The following is a 23,483-nucleotide window of genomic DNA, read 5'->3' on the forward strand; positions in this document are numbered from 1 at the left end:
TAGGTGAAGGTGATCGGTCGTCCCGATGCCCCAGAAGGCCCTCTGGAGTTTGATGACATTCAGGCTAGATCAGTCCGGGTCAGCTGGAGACCCCCATCAGATGATGGTGGCGCCGACATCCAGGGATACATCATAGAGAGGCGGGAAGTCCCGAAGGCTGCCTGGTACACAGTGAATGCCCGGGTCACAGAGAATTCCCTGGTGGTGAAGGGCCTGAAGGAGAATGTGCAGTACCATTTCAGGGTCTTTGCTGAGAACCAGTTCGGCATCAGCAGATCTCTTAAGTCTGAAGAGTCTGTCACACCAAAGACACCACTATGTAAGTATTGATGTTGCCCATGATGTTCACAATGTTGCAATGTCCAAATACAACTGATGTTTGTTAACAGACGCATCCTGTACATATCTGCCAGAGTAATTTATTTAGCGGAAACATAGCAATGTTCTTATTAGATTTACAAATTGAACACAATGCACATCCCTAATTCTGTCAATGAGTGTTTCAAAAAAACAATGTACTTGACCTACAGGCCCACCAGAACCTCCCAGCAACCCACCAGAGATCATGGACGTGTCCAAGTCCTCTGTGTCTCTTTCCTGGGCCCGGCCCCGGGATGACGGAGGCTCACGCATCACAGGATACTACGTGGAGAGGAGGGAGATGTCAACAGAAAAGTGGGTCCGCCACAACAAGACCCACATCACCACCACCATGTACAATCTCACCGGCCTCATCCCCGATGCAGAGTACGTGTTCAGAGTCGTGGCTCAGAATGACATTGGACAGAGCGAGCCTGGTCCCGCTTCAGAATCTGTGGTCTGCAAAGATCCATTTGGTGAGTTAATATTACATGACGGCCAGAATATATTGATAATACTAAGTAGAAAAATAGTCGATGAGGCACCAGAAATTTAAGACAAGATAAAACTAAGCTGAAGTAACTTTGATGGGTTGTAGAACTGAAGATCTGGTTGTATTTTGATCATTTCTCCACAAGTATCAATCTCCTCTCGTCTCTCTCATCCCAGACAAACCTAGCCAACCAGGAGAGATTGACATCATTTCTGTCACCAAAGACTGTATTACCATCCACTGGCTCCGGCCTGAGCAAGATGGCGGCAAGGAGATCCTGGGGTACTGGATTGAGTTCAGGCAGGCTGGAGAAAGTACTTGGAAGAAATGCAACAAGGAGCGCTCCAAGGATCGTCAGTTCACCATGGGTGGCCTCATGGAAGCCACAGAGTATGAGTTCAGAATCTTTGCTGAGAATGAAACAGGACTCAGCAGACCTCGACGCACGCCCATGGGCATCAAGACCAAACTGAGTGGTGAGCTGTTGCAGAGTGACCTGGTCACACTAACAATGATGTTTTGCAGCAAATTTAATTCAGCTGAATCAAAGTGTGTTCAGTGAATTTGCTCATAGCAGTAAAATAACTCCCTGCCAATTTGACTGTGACCTGGATTGTAACAAACTAAACACTATACCAAATGTTAATTTTATTTAGTGAGTAAGTGTTTTTCTTTTGGTTTTGCATATTAGTATACTTCAGTGTACTTGAAGGAGCAGTATCAACCTGTAAAGAATTTTATAAAAAAATCAATGTCATAGACAGCACCCCAAAAATGTGATTTAAGCTGTGAATTAAATCAAACTTTGCTGATGTTTCTGCAGTTGGTGAGGCCCCAGCTTTGAAGGAAGAGATTCAGGACGTAACCACCAAGCTTGGCGAGTCCGGCACTCTGACGTGCGGCATCATCGGCAGACCTCTGCCAGAGATCAAGTGGTACCGCTATGGCAAGGAGCTGATCCAGAGCCGCAAGTACAAGATGAGCTCAGATGGCCGCAACCACTCCCTCAGCATCCTGACAGACGAGCAGGAAGATGAGGGCCTGTATACCTGTAGGGCCATCAATGAGGCTGGAGAGATTGAGACTAGTGGCAAACTGCGCCTACAGGCAGCACCCCAGTTCCACCCTGGCTTCCCACTGAAGGAGAAGTACTTTGCGGGTGCTGGCACCAGCCTCCGCCTTCATGTCGTCTACATTGGCCGCCCCATCCCTCAGATCATGTGGTTCTATGGCAAGAAGCCTTTGAACGCATCTGAGAATGTGGTAATTGAAAACACAGAAAGCTACACTCATCTGGTGGTGAGGAATGTCCAAAGGCAGACCAACGCTGGCCGCTACAAGGTGCAGCTGAGCAACACATTTGGAACTGTCGACACTGTGTTGCGGGTTGAAATCCAAGGTAATGTCATACTACTGAGAGGAAATAGTACAAAACTCAAGAAAGTTAAAATGTCAAATGTATTTCTTAAGTGATGACAGCCATACTTTAAAATTGAAATGAAAATAAACACTTCAGTTTGCAGTTTGCAATGTAGATGTCATATGTAAAGATGCAATGTTAATTTCCAAATGCTCTTTCAATGAATAGTAATACACATACATTTTCATCTGTTAGTTTAGAAACAACAGATATTTCTTCCTGGATCCTAGAATTTTATGTATTCCTTTTTTTGGTTTATCCAGATAAGCCATGCATCCCTGAGGGCCCTGTGGTTGTTGATGCCCTGCTGAAGAGCTCAGTTGTCATCAGCTGGAAGGCTCCCAAGGACGACGGCGGCTCCATGGTCACCAACTACATTGTGGAGAAACGTATGGCCAAAGAGGGTGAGGTGTGGCACCTGGTGTCCTCCTCTGTCTCTGGAAACACCTGCCGTGTCCTCAACCTGATCGAGAGCGCTGGCTACTACTTCAGAGTCTCTGCTCAGAACCAGTACGGAGTCAGTGAGCCTCTGGAGATCCCCTCCGTGGTCATCATCAAGAGTCCATTCGGTAGGTCCACTCAGATTTAGTTTGTCACTTTTGGCTTACATAACTACATTGCAAACAAGGAGACCATTACAATAACATTCTCTGTCTGTTTCTCAGAAAAACCTGGCATCCCACAGCAGCCCCTCATTGCCAGCTCTACCAAAGACTCCTGCCTTGTCTGCTGGAAGCCTCCAAGCAATGATGGTGGAGCTAAAATCACCAACTACTACTTGGAAAAACGTGAGAAGAAGCAGAACAAGTGGATGTCAGTGACCTCTAAGAAGATTGCGGAGACCAAATACGAGGTCACAGGCTTGATTGAGGGCTTCGAGTATGAGTTCCGCGTCAAGTGTGAGAACATGGGTGGTGAGAGCGACTGGAGTGAGATCTCTGAGCCTATCATCCCTAAGTCCGACCAGTTGCCTCGTGCGCCTGTGTTCAGGGAGGAGATCAGGGACATGACTGTCAAATACCATGCTAATGCCACCTTCGTCACTAAGGTATTTTATCTACACTTCGGTGTTTTCCTCCAAAAATATACCTGTGTTTATGCACAAGTCTTTGTTTTTCAGGGAATCATTGTTTCAGTTACAAATCTAAATGATTTAATTCGGTTATTTTTCCCATGTCAAGGTGGTGGGATATCCCAGGCCTGTGGTGAAATGGTACCGCAGTGGAAAGGAGATCTTGGCAGATGGAACCAAGATCAAAGCCCAGGAGTTCAAGGGAGGCTACTACCAACTGATCATCATTGCTGCTGATGAGAGCGATGCCACAGTCTACCAATTCAGAGCGACCAACTCTGAAGGATCTATCTCCTCAACTGCCAACCTTGAAGTGGAAGGTAAACTTTGGCATTGCAAAAGACTTATCCTCATGTTTCCTAGAATCCATTGAATGATACCTTCTGTTGGTGTAGTATTGATTAATAGGAATATTAATCAATATTGAGCTAATGTTTTTATGTCATTTTTTAAATTCCAGTTCCTGCTAAGATTCACTTGCCCAAGGAGCTCCAGGGAATGGGAGCAGTCCACGCTGTCCGTGGTGATCACGTCACCATCAAGATCCCCATCACTGGCAAGCCTGAACCAACAGTCACCTGGCAGAAGGGTCAGGAGATCCTCTCCAACTCTCCTCATCACCAGGTCATCACCACCCGGTCTTTCACCTCCTTGGTATTCCAGAGGGGAGTGCAGAGTAAAGATACTGGCTACTACATTATCACTGCCAAGAACAGGTTCGGAATGGACAAACAAACCATTGAGGTGGACGTGGCTGACATTCCTGAAGCTCCAAAGGGACTCAAGGTCAGTGACATTGCCCGAGACTCCATCACTCTGACCTGGGAGCCCCCTGCCAACGATGGTGGAAGCAACATCATTGGCTACATTGTGGAGAAGTGTCCCACCAGTGCGGACAGGTGGATCCGTGCTGGCCAGACAACTGACTGTAGCTTTACCATCATCAACGTATATGGAAAGACCAAGTACCAGTTCCGAGTCATCGCTGAGAACCAGTTTGGCCTGAGCCCTCCTTCTGAGCCAACTGAGCCCATCACCACAAAGGAGGATAAGTCTGTGATCAGAAACTATGACGAAGAAGTGGATGAAGCTAGAGAGATCACCAAGGAGGAGGCTCTATTCTACAAGGTTAAGGAACTGTCCTCCAAATACACTATCTCTGAGGAGCTTGCTCGGTGCCAGTTTGGAGTAGTCCACCGCTGTGTGGAGATTGCCACCAAGAAGACCTTCATGGCCAAATTTATCAAGGTCAAAGGAACTGACCGTGAGTTGGTTCTCAGGGAAATTGAGGCTCTCAACGTAGCAAGGCACAAGAATATCATCTACCTGCATGAATACTTTGAAAGTATGGAGGAGATTATCCTGATCTTTGAGTTCATCTCTGGAGTAGACATCTTTGAGCGCCTGGGCACTAGCAACTTTGAGCTCACAGAGCAGGAGATTGTACGCTACCTAAGACAAGTGTGCTCTTCCCTCAAGTTCTTGCATAGCCACAACTTTGGCCACTTTGATATCCGCCCTGACAACATTGTCTACACCACACGGAGAAGCACCATCATAAAGATTATTGAGATGGGCCAGGCCAGGCTGCTGGTGCCAGGAGAAAACATCAGACTGATGTTCTCAGCTCCGGAGTACTGTGCCCCTGAGATTCACCGCCATGACTTGGTCACAACAGCCACTGATATGTGGTCTGTTGGTGTGATGGCCTATGTCCTGCTCAGTGGCCTCAATCCATTTGCTGCAGAGTCCACTACAAAGATGATTGAGAACATCTCCAACTGTGAGTACGTCTTTGACAGTGAAGCATTTAATGACATAAGCCTGGAGGCTATGGACTTTGTGGACAGACTTCTAATCAAGGACAGGAGGCTCCGCATGACAGCCCATGAGGCTCTGGAACACCCATGGCTCAAGATGAAGATGGAGCATATCAGCAACAAGATCATTAGGACACTGAGACACAGGAGATACTACCAGACTCTGGTAAAGAGGACAGAAACTATTGTATCAGCGGCTCGTGTGGCCTATGGCGGCGCCTTCAAGAATCACAGAGGATTGGCCGTGGGTAAAGTGAAGATTGGAACTGAGTACCATGGCCTGCGTGCTGGTCCAGTCATGCATAGCTCAGGCGAGGAAGGTGGCCATGTCAGATTCACTTGTAGCATCACCAACTATGACAAGAGTACACAGGTGTCATGGTACTTTGGTAACCGTCAGCTACACCCAAGCCCCAAGTATGAGATTACTTACAGCAATGGTTTTGCCAGCATCTATGTGAAGGACATTGAAGATTGTGATAATGGTGTGTACAGATGCAAGGTTGTGAGTGATGATGGAGAGGACAGTGCTTATGGAGAGCTCTTTGTTGAGACTGTGAGGAGCATCAGGGAGTACTACATCAGCCGTTCCATCAAGAAACTGAGGAGAAAGGTTGACAGGACTAAAATCCTTCAGAGGCCACCAGAGTTCACTTTGCCGCTGTACAATCGTGCTGCCTACATTGGCGAAGATGTGCGCTTCGGTGTCACTATTACTGTACACCCTGAGCCTCATGTAACATGGCTGAAGAATGGAGAGAGAATCAAGCCAGGTGATGATGACAGCAAGTACACATTCACCAGTGACAAGGGTCTGTACCAACTTATGATTCACAACTTAGACATGAGTGATGATGCCGAATACACCGTCATGGCCCACAACAAGTTTGGAGAAGACAGCTGCAAGGCCCGTCTCACGGTGACACCTCATCCTGTAATGGAGGAAACTATGAGGCCCATGTTCAAACGTCTGCTGGCTAATGTTGAGTGTGTTGAGGGACACAGCGTCCGCTTCGAGCTCAGAGTTTCAGGAATCCCGACTCCTACTCTGAAATGGGAGAAGGATGGCCATCCACTTCAGTTTGGTCCCAAGGTTGCAGTCATAGAAGAGGACATTGACTACCATGTCCTGCACATCAGAGAGACTCTGCTTGAGGACTCTGGTGTGTACAAAGTGACTGCAACCAACTCTGCTGGCTCTACAAGCTGCCAGGCTACACTGAAGGTGGGCCGCCTTACTTACACAAGGAGAGAGTACAAGAGTGAGGAGGAGAAATACAGACACATCCAGAAACAAATTGAAAAGACTAACAAGATGGCTCAGCAAATTGTTGCCAGAGAGGATGCCGTACCTCTCAACCCGACGGCCCAAGAGGCATTGAAATTCGCGGCAGAGATGTACAAACCTGCTGTGAGCACCAAGAATGTCGAGGGTGAGTTCGACATCACAGTGGAGAAGTCTGAGACCAAGAAGCTGGAGGAAGAGAGAAGGATCTTCATGCCCTATGAGATCCCAGAGCCTGTGGTTCACGATCCCAGAGATCTGGATGAGGACAAAGCTATTAAACAGTTTGTGCCTCTCTCTGACATGAAGTGGTACAGGAAGCTGAGAGACCAGTATGAGATTCCAGAGAGGATGGAGAGGATTGTGCAGAAGAGACAGAGACGCATACGCCTGTCCAGGTGGGAGCAGTTCTACGTCATGCCCCTCCCTAGAATCACTGACCAGTACAGACCAAGATGGCGTATTCCAAAACTCACTCTTGATGACCTGGAGACTGTCAGGCCCGCCCGCCGCTCACCTTCACCCGAATCTGAGGTCTCCTTCAGATCCAGGAGAAGATCTCTGGGAGATCTGAGTGATGAAGAGCTGCTGATGCCTGTGGATGACCACCTTTCCATGAGGAGATCAGAGGAAGAGAAAATGATGCTGGAGGATGAACTGGAGCTTGGCTTTTCTGCCTCCCCTGCTGGCAGCCCCATCCGCATTGAACGGCGTGCCGCAGAACATGAAGAGAGGAGGCACGAAGTCAGGCATGAGGCTGTTGAGGTTACTGAGACAAAGAAGAAACGTACCATTTCTCAGTTTATGAGGAGGAGAAGGTCACTGTCTCCCACATACATCGAGCTGATGCGTCCAGTGTCAGAGCTGATCCGACCACCACGTGCCAGGCCTCCTGTGGAAGTAGAGGGCATGATTGTGGAGAGGAGGTCCCCCACCCCAGAGAGGACCCGCCCCCGCTCTCCCAGTCCCATTAGGTCAGTTGAGAGGTCATCCCGCTCCTCGTCCAGGTTTGAGCGATCTGCCCGATTTGACATCATGTCCCGTTACGAGGCCAGAAAGGCTGCTCTGAAGACTGAGAGGAAATATCAGGTGGTTAGTCAGACACCTTTCAGCCTGGATCATGCACCTCGTGTGACCGTCAGGATGCGCTCGCACCGCATACCGATTGGCCAAGACACCAAATTTACCCTGAACATCCAAGCCAAGCCAGAGGCTGAGGTGAGATGGCTCCACAATGGAAATGCAATCTCTGAAAGCAGTGAGAAATATGTCTTTACCAACATGAGTGGTGTCCTGTCCATCACTATTCTGGAATGCCAGGAAGAGGACAGTGGTACATACCGCTGTGTATGCTCCAACTCCAAGGGAGAGGCTTCTGACTATGCTACCCTGGAGGTGTCAGGTGGTGGATATACTACCTTCTCCTCTCGCCGTAGGGATGAGGACGCTCCCAAAGCATATGTCCCTGAAGTCACTCGCATTGACCACTATCACACTGCCCACTTCAAAGCTGGCTATGCTTCCCAGACCCACTTTGAAGTAGAGGAGAGCAAGTCAAAGCTAACCGAGACACATGAGGTTGTCACACGTGAAAGATATGCCGCCTCCTCAGAGAGGTACTCCTCCGCTGAGAGGTATGAATCATCTGTCAAGTATGCCTCAGCTGAATACCTGTCATCTGGTTCCTCCTACTCTTCCGACAAGTTTGCTCTGACTGGCAAGCACACCACATCTGGAGCTAAACTGGCATTGTCTTCTGCTGCTGTTACTGAGGAGGTTTCTGTCCACAAAGTGAAGCCTTCTCTTGCTGCCAGAATCCTCACCAAACCCCAGTCTTTGACCGTTGCAGAGGGAGAGACAGCCAGATTCTCCTGTGATATTGATGGGGAGCCTGCGCCCACTGTAACATGGATGCACGAGAGCAGAACCATTGTAACCTCTCACCGTATCCAAGTCACAACCACTCAGTACAAGTCGAGCCTGGAGATCTCTGTGACAGCCTCTGATGAGGGCAATTACATGGTGGTGGTAGAGAACTCATCAGGCAGACAGGAGGCCCACTTCACTTTGACCATCCACAGACCAGCTCCCAAAGAGGAGGTCAAGGCCATCACGTCCCCTGAGCCATCTGTAAAATCACCCACTCCCAGTGTAAAGTCACCAGAACCTTCAGTGACATCACCGGCTCCCTCTGTGACCTCCCCAGTCCCCAGTGCAAAGTCACCAGAACCCAGCATCAAGTCCCCTGAGCCTTCAATTAAATCACCAACTCCAAGTGTGAAGTCCCCTGAACCAAGTGTAACTTCTCCTGCTCCAAGTATAAAGTCACCAACGCCGAGTGTGAAGTCACCCACACCAAGTGTGAAGTCACCCACACCAAGTGTGAAGTCTCCCACACCAGGTGTGAAGTCTCCTGAACCAGAGGGAATCAAATCCCCCAGGAGCGTCAAGTCTCCTGAGCCATCTGCACCCTCTCCAGCACTGAGCATAAAATCACCAACTCCTAGAATCAAATCTCCTGAACCTGAGGGAGTCAAGTCACCCAGGGGTATAAAATCCCCTGAGCCCAGACTCAAGTCACCACCACCAATCAAGTCCCCAGAGAGGGTGAGATCACCTGAACCTGAGGGAGTAAAATCACCGCGGGGTGTCAAATCTCCAGAACCTGCAGGAATCAAAACACCAAGAGGTTTGAAGTCCCCAGAACCTGCTGGTATCAAAACACCAAAAGGCATCAAGTCTCCAGAACCATCTGGCATCAAGTCACCAAGGGGTTTGAAATCCCCTGAGCCTGAGGGAATCAAATCACCTCCTAGGATGAAGTCCCCTCCTCCCATCATGTCCCCCAAGAGGGTTGTGTCTCCACCCACTGTCAAATCCCCAATCCCAAAACCTCCCAAGATTCTGAGTCAGCTAACAGCTGAAGCTTACGAAGGCTCGGTGAGGATGTCCTGTATCTGTGAGAGCAGTGTCAAGGAGGTGGTGTGGTATGTCAATGGGAGGAGGCTTTCACAGAGCAGCCGCTTTGAGATGCATTACTCTGAGGGCTCCTGCAGCCTCGTAATCCATGACCTGACAGACAGTGACCAGGGAGAGTATACCTGTGAGATGACATCAGAGGGAGGAGTCTCAAAATCCTCCTTCTCATTCACTGGACAAGTGTTCCAGTCCATACGCATGAAGATCACCGCCTACCGTGAGCAGCAACTGGCGCTTAAAGGTGAGAAACTGCCTTAAGTATTCCTTCCAAGCTGGTTTACTGCAATTACGTTAATTTTATTATATTTATATAAAAAATTCTGATATCCTTACTTAAAAGTCACCCTGAACATTTACATATCCTCTGTTTCCATCTCTAGCCTCAACAGGATCGATGATGATGAGTCACAAGGAGTCGTCATCATCCATGAGCTCATCCATGATGATGAAGAAAGAAATGCACACGATGGAAGAATCGTCCTCCTTCTCCTCCGCCTCCGCCCATCAGGCAATGATGTCATCCATGATGGAGTCCAGCTCCTTCAGCAGCATGGCAGCTGAGATGAAGTGTGAGACCATGTCCATGTCCAGCATGTCGTCCATGGCTTCTGAGTCGTATGCTATGAGCTCCAGCAGCCTCACGGAGATGGCTTCCCACATGGAAGGATCCTCCTTCAGAGCGATTGGTAAGACAGATTTGTTTTATAGTGGCCAAGAGAATATTCCTCATCTCTATAAAATCTTCTTTTTTACCTTAATTTAAAGTTTACAGATTAAAAAGAAAATTTCCCTTCCACTCTTTCTATTATTGTGTAGTGAATGAACACATTTTTGGGTGCACTGATGTACATGTACTGTGCCTCTTTCCAACTTCCAGGTTCTGCTCCCAGGATTGAGGCCTTGCCGGAGGACATCAGCATCGAGCCAGGCAAAGTCCTGACAGTGGCCTGTGCCTTCTCTGGCGACGCCAAACACATTGAGTGGTCCCGCGGCGGCAAAACCATCGAGGTGACTGCTGGCGGCCGCTTCCACATCGAGACCACAGAGGACCTAACCACCCTCATCATCACCGGGGTGAAGGTGGAAGATGCTGGAACCTACACTCTCAAACTGTCCAACGAGCTTGGATCCGACACAGCAACTGTTCACATTAGCATTCGATCAGTGTAAAAACAAAAATCTTATCTTCCAATCTTCCCCTTTTCCCTACTTCCATGCCTTTTCATTTATTAATTGAGCAAAATAATCTACTTGATAAAGATCTGGATTTCTGTTCTTGTAAATATGAACTATTTTTGTACCAATCTTGACATTAATTTATGCCAAACTAGACTAAAGTCTAAAGTTGTTATAAAATGTGCCATATTGGATAACTATGACTTAGGATTTTTGATCCATTTTTCTGTGACATGTACATAATGTATATAGCCGAATTTAACGGTTATGGGAAATGTATGCATTGTTATTTATGACAATATTAACTGAAACAAAATGAAACTAAATGTGGTTTAACAGGAGAAAGTTTCGCTTGGAACGAATACCCTGTCAAACCGAGAAACTAAACTCTGTGCCTCAACAATAAGTTGAAGTCTTAAGATTGCCTCAACAGGTAGAGAGGCTCCCTGTTGACGTTAAGTCAATCAGACAAAACTATGAATGCACTGCTGGAGAGAGAGAGTGGTGCTGTTGCATTGTAATAAGAGCGTGAGATCCTGAGTGCTGTTTGCATTTACCCTCATGTAAGCAGGACGACTGGACCTCGCTCTCTGACTGATTATGTCATACCGCCATTTCAATGACATGCTCACAGTGCGAGCGGCCTGCACTTCCTGAGCACAAGTGTTTCTTTTTTGTTTTGTGCTCTGCTTCTGGCAAACGACCACTTGCTCGGGCTCTTTTCAATAGTACCATCAACCTGGCCAATCACGAGTCCTTCCTGTGCTTGTTTGCAGAGGCAGAGCTGTCTCTTGGAGGTCTGCAGTGTGTTTGTGTGTTAGTTTTTAGAAGTACACCTGTCAGTCAAGCTGGGCACCGCCAAGCAGATGTACCGCAGCCGGAAAGACAACCACCGCTGCATTTGACAAGGATGGAACGAGGCGTGGTCTCGCGTGTCGCCCCGCACTTTGATTTGATTGAAGTTAGAGTTGTAGCGTTGATTATTTTTGCAGCCTCCTTGAGTTTTTCTCCATTATTGATTTAATAAAGCATGATTATCAGCACTACAGGATGTCTCTGTTGTGATTATTTGTAATAACATTATATATATTATATATATCTTCATTGAAGCTATATAATGTCAAACACTGAATGAAATACACAGCAGTTTTGTACGCCTGCACTATTCCATCACATTTAAATATTCAAGCTGCCTTGTGCATCATTTTTATACACATTTACCCCAAAATTAAACCTGACAACCTGGAAATGTTGGGATCTCTTCTAGAATTTAAAATAAAGTTTTGTGAGTTGGATCAATATTTGGATACAATAAGAGGAGTTTATAGAGATTGAGACACTGGTGGGTTGAACAGTATTTCCACAAAGCAAACAGAACACATCTGTAAATGTGGTGAATAAACATGCTGAGAGATCATTATGAACCGAAAGAGACTGCAAGATTAAAGAGAGATTTGTGATTGGATGTCACAATGTGGATTGCAAATCCTTCGGCATTGACATCTAAGACAGACATGGGGTCAGAAGAGACAGCACTCAGTATGAGGAGAGAACACCACCCTGGGCTGCAAGTGTTTACTCTGAACATCTGTGGAATAAGAAGTAAGATCAAGACCCCGGACTTTATTGAAAAATGTAAAAAATATGTACTGTGTTTCAGTGAGATTAAACAGAGGATATAAATACCCTGGAGATGCTGGAAAAATGTAAGGCAATAGGTTTCAGAATGTTTGTTAGTAACCAACATAAGTTTAGAAACTGGCCATGAGGTGGAGTGATAATTGCTGTTAAATTGCAAATTGGTAAATAAATAATATAGTGTAATAATAAAATAAATAGACACCTACTTAAATATGATAAAGATCTTGTGCTGTTTACTACAAAACCAAATAGTCTAATGTAGATGAACCAATAGATTATTTTTGATGCTGGTACTGAAAACCACTATTTTCTAATTTATGGTGATATGAATGCCCACACTCAAGAAAGAGATGATGATAACCTGAACCGATATGAAACAATGGGGAAAATGTGTGTACTGTGGGGCAATTACAAATGTTTGACATACATTAAAGAGAAAACAGACTGATTATATGGGGATTTTGGTAATTATGGTGATGGTGATGGAAATAGGGTAATTATACAGTGAACTCCGCATCGTTTAGGCTAACCCATTGTTGCTAACTTTGGAGCTAACCCCCTTCACTTTTCCAGCACTTGGGGAAACAACAGACTTGACTTTTTGGCATTTATTAACTGTCACGCACTGTAGTCTGTGCTGTATATTTACTGCCAGACTGACAACTTACTACTAACCTTTTCCTCTGCTCCACTAGTATCCACCATCACTTTCCTGCCGCTCACTCTTTCCCGCTCGCTACGCAAACGTACTACGCAATGCCGCATTCCTTCACGGAGCTACGCTACCAATAGTTTCCCAGGCAACGACACAGAGGTTGACTCACAGCGCTGCACAGGGACTCCCAAACGCTATTGATTTCCCAGTGAATGGATATTTGGCGTTATTTTTGACATTATAAAATATTTATAATGGCGGGAGTTCTTGTTGGAGAAACACTGATTCAGTAAACGTTCAGTAAACGGTGAGTACAGTTAGACCCAAACAAACAACGGGGGTGTTTTGAATACAGTTTTCACAGGTAATTTGTTAGTCTGTCCCTCTGTCCCGCAGGAAATAATGGATTAATCCTGGAAAGCTGTTGATGTCGCTCTCTTCTCCTTATGAAAGTAACACGGAGATTATTCGACCAATGAGAATTTGGTCAGACGAGAGCATATCCATCAACTAATCAACTAATCGACCAGCAGACTACAGCCCTAATAGGGTCGCTGTTTCTTTTACGCAAAGTAAGACATTTCTATGTACATAAGTTTGACTCTTTGTTTTCTGATAAGCAATGTATTGTTAAAATGCTTTTGGATGTAAATCCTGGAACTGATGATTATTGGGCAGCTAAACTCACAGTCACAAACACTGAAAAACGGGATAAAGAAAAAACAGATGAGTTTATAGGAAACATACAGTTTGACAAGGTGGATAAATTGTTGTGTGACCTAGAAAACATGTCAGCAGATGAAATGACAGAGGAGGTTTGAAGAATTATGATTAATAGTTTGAATATTACATTACATTACACAAAAAAAGCCGTGTGGTTTAATAATGAATGCAGACATAAAAGACAAGTTTCACTGAACAAGAAATTAAGGAGGTTATTTTAAGACTAAAACCTGAAAAAGCAGCAGAAACAGACAGAATCCTGAACAAGTATTAAAAGGAGTTATTTAACAGGACTCTGGTGTTATCTCTGAAGTTCTGTGAGGATAATTCTATCCTGACGGACACTCAGACAGGATTTAAGAGGAATTACTCCACCATTGATCATATCTTTTTTTTTTTTTTTTTTTTTTTTATAGAAACACACTTTTGATTTGTATTGTTTTAAAAAGAAAAGTCTGTTTTGTTCTTTCATTGGTTATAGTAAGACATTTGATACAGTTTGGGGAGATGCACTCTGGTACAAACTGTTAAAAGCAGGTATTAATGGTAAATTCCTGGATGAAGTACAAATATGTACAAGAACATCAAATCATAATACTTATGTACTTTTACTGCAATACTTTACATCAAACTCATAATACTTATGTACTTTTACTGTAGGAGGATTTTTCATGTAGGACTTTTACTTGTAATGGAGTATTTAATATACTTTTACTGCAGTAAAGGATCTGAGTACTTCTTCCACCAATGTAAACATGTAAAAACAGTGGATTGTTTTGCTTCTGCAATAAATAAAATGAAACTGAATAAATGTACTTAGTTACTAAACACCTCTGGAAAAGGCTCAGAGGGGAGGGGGGAGGAGGCGGGGGGCGGACAGAGTCAGTCGGTCTGGCCCTCCTCCTCCTCCTCCTCCTCCTCCTCCTCCTCCTCCTGCAGCAGCTCGGTGATTTCAGACAGGAGCAGCTGACCGAGCCGTGAAAAACAGCGCAGCCTGCAGAGGAGCTCCCACTGAGGAGAGTGAGGAGGAGGAGGAAGAGGAAACCAGCAGGAGGAGGAGAGTCCTGATGAATGTGCTGATTATTCAGATGAAGAAAACACACTGAAGTAGGAAACCTCCTCAGTCTCTCTGTGCAGCTGCTTTCCTGAAGTTTGGGAGTCAGAACTGTAAGTTGTCTTTTCCTCCACTACATTTATTTACCTGACAGATGCTGTTTATCTTCACCACGACACGACTTTACTGTTTATTATTTTCACACATGTGTCCGGTGCAAACCGAGACGTTTCTACGAGGTTGTAAAACTTCTGAAAGTCTTCTTTTTTTTTAAACAAACGGACCCAAATGCTCAGGTGGGCGGAGTCACTACTAAACCGGGCTGCACGCGGCTCAAGAACACAAACAAAACAAACGCACCTCACAGCATCTGTTTCCATAGATTATAATTAATAATATTAAAGCTGCAAGCAGCGTTGAACGGGCCTTCGCACCCTTGCGTATGTCAGGGCGCGGCGCTGGTGAAGGGCTTCTGTCACGGGCATATAGATGTCCCCTGACCTGGGCTGTTTTCAGACAGTGCAAGGGGAGAATAATGTCACATCCTCAATCACGTACTGTGCCTGCTGCAGGGGCTGCTGCATTGAAATGTGGTAGGGGGCGCTATGGAGCCAGTTTTCATCACTGACTGAATATTGCTATTTAGATGTGTTCAGGCTGGGAGTCTTATCAAACATGTAAAGTTTGGTGTAGACTCCAGCATTTACACTAAACTTATAGCAATTTCGCCTGTCATGGCGAAACATCAAAACTCAACGCCACGCCACGGCCACACGCTTCAATGATAACTAAATTTTTGATAACTTTTGATCACACACTGGTGTAGATGACACACACTGATTTTGAAGTCGTTACGATGAATTCTGTAGGAGGAGTTTGTTAAAATACAAGGTATGCGAAATGGTCAAAAAAACGCGAAAAATGACCACTTTTATCAAGATGGCCGACTTCCTGTAGGACTTACAATACAGCTCCAAGAGGCTTTTTTGTGCGTCTTCACATGATACATAAGCCTCCCGAATTTCTTTTTCCTAGGTTAATCTGGAAGGCGGGGCTACAATTTAGAAATTTTCAAGGGGGCGCTGGTGAGCCATATTGTCACGTCTATGCAAATGACCTATCCAGAATTTTAACTGGTGTCGCTCCAGACATGTGTGCCAAGTTTCGTGATTGTAGACCCATCCCTTATCCCTAAAATACAGCATCGTATTTCATGGCGAAGGATGTGTCGCCATGGCAACGGCGTTTGGTCATGGGTCATGACCTGCCCAATGTAGCATCACCAAGGTCTAACATCTTAGCTGAGTCAATTTCAGGTGCATCGGCCAAATTTCCTAGGAGTAATACAACAAAGAACGACGCATGATACTTCCTGTTGCACTCTGGCCCGTCGGGATCAGATCACGCTTTTTAAAAATGAGGGATATTTCTTACAAGTGTGGTGTGCTTTTATTTTGAAAGTTTGATTGACATGTGTACTGTCAGGTGTGTAGAGACAATAAGTAACTGCAGCTGGACACAGAAAAATACTCATATATTTGAATGGAGAGTGTGAGCGAACCCACACCTTTTTGAACATTTACTGCTTCCACATAATTTTAGATACAAACTTCATTTGAACTTTAAATGAGCCACGAGACTTTGACCTACAAATCTTGAATTTACATGTGTTTTCTATCTTTTATTGTTTTTGAGATATTAGAGTGTGAGTTTTAAAGTCTTTTCTTGTTCCTCCTGTGATTTTATAATGAGTGTGTATTGCGGAATGTTTCACAGCACTGAGGGAGTGACATCACCAGGAGCAGTTGGAGAGGAGGATTTTAGAGAACGCTTCTCGTGAAATATCCTCATAAATCCCATGACTTTGGCCAAATCATACATAAAAATCACATTTTTTTGTAGGAATTTTCGTCGCGAATCCATTAATACAGGTTTGAAAGTGGTCGGACTTATAGTTTAGACGCCAGATGCCCCAGTTTGGCACAAAGTCCATGCCCAGAGATTGCCTCCCCATTGGTTTACATTGTAAGGTGTAATGTCGCACTCCAACTTTCAGGGCTTACTAGATCTAAACCGTTCGAGTTATTACAAAGTTTTTAATAACTTTTGCTCAACACAGTGTGATAAGTCATGTATTAAAGTTTGAAGCCGATACCATTAACGCCCTCGGAGGAGATAGCGTTTGTTCGGGGGCCAAAATTGGGGCAAAGTCTTATTTTGAAAAGCTGATTGCAGACTTCCTGTTGGATTTAGATCAGGGGTGTCAGCGTATGATTTGTAGGTCTTGATGAGACGAATAATTGAGTTTTGGTTCGATCTCTCTACGACATTCCTACGGGCCGTGGCGGCCGTTTTAGATACATAGGTGGCGCTAGAGAGCACATTTTGGCACTTCCGGGGTTAATTTTTACATTTTATCAAATTTTTCACCAGACCTGATGTGTGTGCCAAATTTGGTGAGTTTTTCAAATTTAGAGTTAAAGTGGCGGATTAATAAAGAAAGAATAATAAGAAAGAAACAAACGCACGAAAAACAATAGGGTCTTCGCCCTTTGGGCTCAGGCCCTAATAAATAAAGATTTGGATAACAAAAGTGTGAATGCTTTCAGCAGGTTTCTTGTAAACAACATGGTTAATGAAAGTGAAAGTAAAGACAAAGTGAGGGCGGGAGGCTGCTTTATAAAAGAGCCAGTTTCTCTTTTAGCAGCACCACTTGCTGTTTGTCTCTGCTGCAACATCTCAACAGGAACAGTAAAGGTATGAATCTTTCTATTATATTTACTGTCAGATTATTTCAGTGATTGAATGAATGTAAAATAATATTTTATGTGTATAGTAGTTTTAAATATGATACATTTCAGAATTGATCAACACAATCAAAATGCAACAAAAGTATATTTTTTAATTTTCATTTAGGTTTTAGTAGGTTTTGTTTTTAAGTACACTGTCAATTTTCTTTCTCCTACTAGTCACTTTGTGTTCTCAGAACCTCTCAGCAAATTTGTTCAGTTAACGTTTTACTACTTTTATTAGTTAAGTTTGTAAACTAATAAACTCTGTAACTGTGGTGTCTGCTTCATGTGTGTGAGTGATAAAATGGCTTCAGTCCAGGCTTTCTGTGGAGTTGATGCTAATTTACCTCCTTTTTGTCCTTTTAAGAGGATTTTTTTGTCTACACATTAATGTCAAATTTATGTAGCACCTTTTCATACAAATGTGCTTCAAAGTGTTTTACGTTGAATGAAGAAAATCTATTCATAAAGAAAAGGAAACTATGGAAAACAGGTTTCCAGAGAAGAAGAAGCAGTAAAACAGCAGGCTTGAATATTCATCCTTCACTTACAGTAAAAATGCATCAGACACAGGGATTTAGAACAGAATGGCTTGATTATCTCTGGAAAAAGGTACAAAAGAATCGCAATGAACACTAGACTGCACCTAGAATCAGTTAAAACACCCACAGAACCTTCACCAGCACCAACACAATATGTTCTTATGAATGGATTATAAACTGGATGTTAAATAACACTATTAATAAGAGAAAACAACCACATGGAGCAACAATTAACTATTTCTGTTAATCTGTTCTAACCAATTCTAACTATTTATACATTACTTTCAGCTAATGATTTCAACTATTTATTTACATTACAGTTACTATTTCAGTTCTTTATACATTACTTTTAGCTGAATGAATTTTATTTTGCTTATGACACACAATAAGACAAAATACAATCACAATCTTGTATTATTGCATGCGTGTATATAGGCCAAATATATTTACAGGATATGTAGCCTTTATATATATGTATCAGAGAGAGACTCTGTTCACTTGTAATTTTCACTTTCACTGTATTTATAATTTATAATATAATTATATTTATAATTGATGTTTTCCATATATTTCTCACTTTCCAGCCATGGGAGACTCACCTTCAAAGCCATCACCCCCTCCACGTAAGCTACGAAACCACCTGCACAACACAGTTCAAACTTTATTCATGATACTAAACTATTACATGATGCAGCAGTGGAAGCAGTAGACACATTTCATGTGTTACATGTATTTGTAGTTTTGCCTTTACTGTATCACTCTCTTAGTTTTATTTTCTTCTATTTTAATAGAATATACACTGTAAAAACTGTTACTTAGATCTAACTCAAAAAAATGAGGCAACATTTTCCAAGCACTTTTTGCTAGTTTAGTGAACTTTGTGTTTTTTTTAAGTTGAGAAAACTCAGTAATAAAATTTTAGCATAAAGTAAAATTTTTAAGTAGTCTTAAAAAAAAAGAAATTTTGTCCAACCATTGTAAACATAGACAGCATTTTAAACACCATCCAACTTCATTAAATTAAGTGGCATTTAAAAGAAAAAATGTTTCTATTAGGGCTGTAGCAGATCACAGATGACCCACTGGCCTCTACTGACCCCCACTAGGTCTAAGTATCAGGGAATTTGTGACAGTGTCTTCTTACTACATTTTTAAACTAAAATGTTAAACAAGTAACAAACTCCTTTTCATCATTAATCCACTGCATGGGGTGCATAACGTTAGTGAGTGAGCTGTACTTCACAGCATTTCACATTCAACTATCCCAGGATTCCTGCTAACTAGCCGCATGCAGCTAACTCTATCCATCTACACATGGAAAATGCCCGTTCAGTCAGCCCACATAAAATAACACTGATCTGAACCTGACTTCATGAGCAAACCCAAAACAGACCCAACCTTACTTTTTAACAATACTAACATAGTAGTCAGAAATGAGGTCCTGTCCACTCTCAATTGATTGATTGTTATTTTGGACATTGAGGAATTGCATATAATTAGCAATGTTTCAATGTTATGTGATCCAATATTCCTTTCTGTTTATCCGTTCTAACCAATTCTAACTATTAATACATTACTTTCAGCTAATGATTTCAACTATTTATTTACATTACTGTTAGTTACTATTTCAGCTCTTTATACATTACTTTTAGCTGAATGAATTTTATTTTGCTGATGACACACAATAAGACAAAATACAATCACAATCTTGTATTATTGCATGCGTGTATATAGGCCAAATATATTTACAGGATATGTAGCCTTTATATATGTATCAAAGAGAGACTCTGTTTACTTGTAATTTTCACTTTCACTGTATTTATTATTTATAATATAACTATTTATAATTGATGTGTTCCATATATTTCTCACTTTCCAGGCTCACCTTCAACCCCAGCACCCCCTCCACGTAAGCTATGAAACCACCTGCTGAACACAGTTCAAACTTTATTCATGATACTAAACTATTATATGATGCAGCAGTGGAAGCAGTAGACACATTTCATGTGTTACATGTATTTGTAGTTTTGCCTTTACTGTATCACTCTCTTAGTTTTATTTTCTTCTATTTTAATAGAATATACACTGTAAAAACTGTTACTTAGATCTAACTCAAAAAAAATTAGGCAACATTTTCCAAGCACTTTTTGCTAGTTTAGTGAACTTTGTGTTTTTTTTTTTAAGTTGAGAAAACTCAGTAATAAAATTTTAGCATAAAGTAAAATTTTTAAGTAGTCTTAAAAAAAAAGAGATTTTGTTCAACCATTGTAAACATAGACAGCATTTTAACTACATCCAACTTCATTAAATTAAGTGCCATTTAAAAGAACTTTTTTTTTTTAACTTTCATTGTACTTATTTTTAAAAAATATTTACAAATGCTTCCTCTCTGATTTTAAAACACAATCTACTTAAAATAATTAGCTATCATTGACATAAATTTATCAAAGACAAGAGTGGTATTGTTTTAGAACATTTATTGAGCTGCCAATGCAACCACATAGCAAAACGTTTCAACATGAAAAATAACATTTTTTCATTTAAAATTTAACAGTAAGCTGTCAACATTGTAGAACTTGGGACTTCAGCTTATGAACAGCTTGGAAGAATATCTTAAATATATGTTTAAACATTTTAACATTAGCTTAAGTTCAGCATTACATTAAACTTGGACTTGTATCTTTTATCTTAGTATAAAGCAGTATAAACTAGTCAATATTACTGCAGGAATAATCCCATTCATCCAGGTCATGAAAAAGGAATAACATTATTACACAGAAACAACAGTCCAGGCACTTGTTTTGGGCCCAGTCAAAAAAAGTCCTTTAAAGGCTTTCAGTGTTTGAAAGTGGAGATTTATATACATCATTCTGTAGAAATCACACTAATCAGGCTCAGAATAATATGTGGCATTCTCAAACTGGAGAACATATTTCACTGTGCAGGCCAGACATTTGTTTTGGGTCCGGTTCCACAAAAGGGCCTTGAAAGGCCAACAAAGTGTTGAAGGAAACTGGAGATTCAGGTACATCAATCTGAAGAATCACACTTACCTACCTGGACTCATAAAAATATAACATTATTGAACAACAACAATAAAACAGCCAGTATGGCAGCAATCACATTTGACTGTCTATGCTAGAAGCTTGTTTTTAAGGCTCATGAACCTGGGAGATGGTTTTGGGCACAGAGTGTCAAGTCCAACAAACAGTCTTTGAAAGACCTCAAAGGTTTTGTGAAGTCTCACTGGGTACTGAAGATTCAGGGCATATGTCACCCCGAGGAGAAGGCAGCATCCTCTGGCCAGATTGTTGAGAGATTTCAGCACAGGGATTCCCGCGATCATGATTCTCACTGCATCTGGCTCATGGCAAACATAGATCCTCACACTGTGTGTTTTCAGGTCTTCATGTGCTCTGGTCTCTGCTATTCCCTGTGCAACAAACAAGAACAGAAATTAAGAAATTGTTTCATACAAATAAAGAGAAGTTATGAGTTTCGAATCAGATGCTGATAGATAGAGAGCTCTAGATGGATAACAATGTTTCCCGCAGCACGTTATATTTAAGGCGGCTGCCTTGACAACACACGCCTCCTGCCTTAACTACGTAATAATTTTAAAAAAGAATGCTCCTATATATTGGTGCAACGGAACAGCATCACCTTCTATTAGGGCTGTAGCAGATCACAGATGACCCACTGGCCTCTACTGACCCCCACTAGGTCTAAGTATCAGGGAATTTGTGACAGTGTCTTCTTACTACATCTTTGAACTAAAATGTTAAACAAGTAACAAACTCCTTTTCATCATTAATCCACTGCATGGGGTGCATAACGTTAGTGAGTGAGCTGTACTTCACAGCATTTCACATTCAACTATCCCAGGATTCCTGCTAACTAGCCGCATGTGGCTAACTCTATCCATCTACACATGGAAAATGCCCGTTCAGTCAGCCCACATAAAATTACACTGAATCTGAGCCCCTAACCCCTGTGTGTAACAGACTACAATTAATAGCATATTGCAGCTCAAAATCACACCCATAAGTAGAGCTAGTGGAGCTAAGTAACTAGCGGCTAATCGTTATCATTCTAATCGCTAACTTGCTAGCTCACATCTAAAACAAAAACAGAATGAGCCTGACATAATTAGTGCATTCGCACTTACATATTAAGGATGCACACAGTCCAGCACACAACACAGGCCACTTATGACTGACAGACTGGCTGCAACACACTCGGGTAACTAAACGTTACTACACAGGGATGCACTCAGGTGATGGCGGGCTGAGCAGTTGCATTAGACACAAAGCCTTTCATAGGACTGACTCCGCCTTCTTACAGACATGGCGGCGGTGTCAATTAATTTTAAACTTATCAATAAAAAGGATATGTCATTTGTTGTAAAATTCAACACGTAGAAGCCATATTTGACTAAAAATCAGCATTTTGACGGTACGTTAACTGTTCGAGCTTAGTGTGCATTTTGAAACACCTTATGGCATCGCAAGGAGGAAAACGTACACTTAAGCATGACATAGAGCAATACAATCACGGGTGAAAACATTTAACTTTAAGCAAGAAAATGATTATTTAAAAGTTGTGTAGTTTGTCGATGAAAAAGCCAGGCAGGTACTCTTGCAGCCTTGTGGGAGAACAAGTTCAGACTTGCTCAGACCGGTTCCATTGGGCGGGTCCTGAGGATTTACTTATTCAGTAAGTCCTTAAACTAAGTTTTGTGAAATCAGTTTATTGTAAAGTAACAGGAAATCAAATTTATGACAGAAAATTATAAGTTACTTAAACAGTCACACTTTTTACTTTTCTGTATGTAAAAGAAGACAAAATCAATTTATTGTCAAAAATATACATTTTATAATTAAGTCACATGGACATTGCCACTGAAGGGCTTTTTACAGTGTATGTTTACTGTAACTAAATTCCACTGTTAAGCTAAAAACTATATCAGTTTAGTTTGATTTAAAGAACAACAAGTAAACAACAAGTAAATAAATACTTCTATCACTATTACTACTCTTGCTACAGTTTAACCAAACATCATTGTCATAATTCTGTAATATTCATTTTTACCAGATATCTTTACCAAACTTTTTATGATTTTTATTCTTCTATTATCTAAAGTATTGCTTCTGCTTCACTTTCACAGCACCACCTTCTCCCAGTAAGTTATGAAATTTATTTTACAACATCCACAACACATTAATTCTGACTATTATTTACATGTTGACGCATGATTCTGATGAATTTACTCTTTCAAAATCCTAATTATATTTACTGTTTGATGCCTTTATGTTATTTTCTTGTCAGCTTTTAGAGATCCGTGGAGAAAAATATCTTGGTGGTGAGTAGATATAAATTTGATGCTGTAGCCTTCATTTGTGCCTCTGCTGCTCAACACCAACCTGTCTGACAGTTTATCTGTTTGTCAGGCCAGAATTTTATTTTGGCTT

General features: G+C 42.3%; 1 protein-coding gene and 2 long non-coding RNA genes across 3 annotated transcripts in view; 2 read left to right on the forward strand and 1 right to left on the reverse strand.

The window, feature by feature from the left end:
• ttn.2 (titin, tandem duplicate 2) overlaps nt 1-11,651 on the forward strand; it is a 253,622-nt gene extending 241,971 nt beyond the window's left edge. The window contains exons 244-253 of the mRNA XM_044365366.1: nt 4-319; nt 531-836; nt 1,030-1,329; nt 1,677-2,252; nt 2,537-2,842; nt 2,939-3,321; nt 3,455-3,665; nt 3,806-9,670; nt 9,810-10,115; nt 10,307-11,651. Coding sequence (XP_044221301.1) covers nt 4-319; nt 531-836; nt 1,030-1,329; nt 1,677-2,252; nt 2,537-2,842; nt 2,939-3,321; nt 3,455-3,665; nt 3,806-9,670; nt 9,810-10,115; nt 10,307-10,599 — 8,862 coding nt within the window. The 3' untranslated portion in view covers nt 10,600-11,651. The remainder of the gene's footprint in view (nt 1-3; nt 320-530; nt 837-1,029; nt 1,330-1,676; nt 2,253-2,536; nt 2,843-2,938; nt 3,322-3,454; nt 3,666-3,805; nt 9,671-9,809; nt 10,116-10,306) is intronic.
• LOC122991930 lies at nt 59-13,088 on the reverse strand. The gene is made up of 3 exons (XR_006405939.1): nt 12,922-13,088; nt 558-642; nt 59-213 (listed from the first exon to the last, which is right to left on the reverse strand). It is a non-coding gene; the product is annotated as an uncharacterized LOC122991930 (long non-coding RNA).
• A 4,308-nt stretch (nt 13,089-17,396) lies between these two features.
• LOC122991936 lies at nt 17,397-23,194 on the forward strand. The gene is made up of 4 exons (XR_006405945.1): nt 17,397-17,435; nt 18,597-18,635; nt 21,567-21,569; nt 23,180-23,194. It is a non-coding gene; the product is annotated as an uncharacterized LOC122991936 (long non-coding RNA).
• The last annotated feature ends 289 nt before the right edge of the window (nt 23,195-23,483 follow it).

This window comes from Thunnus albacares, chromosome 11, assembly GCF_914725855.1.
Source record: "Thunnus albacares chromosome 11, fThuAlb1.1, whole genome shotgun sequence".
Lineage (NCBI taxonomy): Eukaryota > Metazoa > Chordata > Actinopteri > Scombriformes > Scombridae > Thunnus > Thunnus albacares.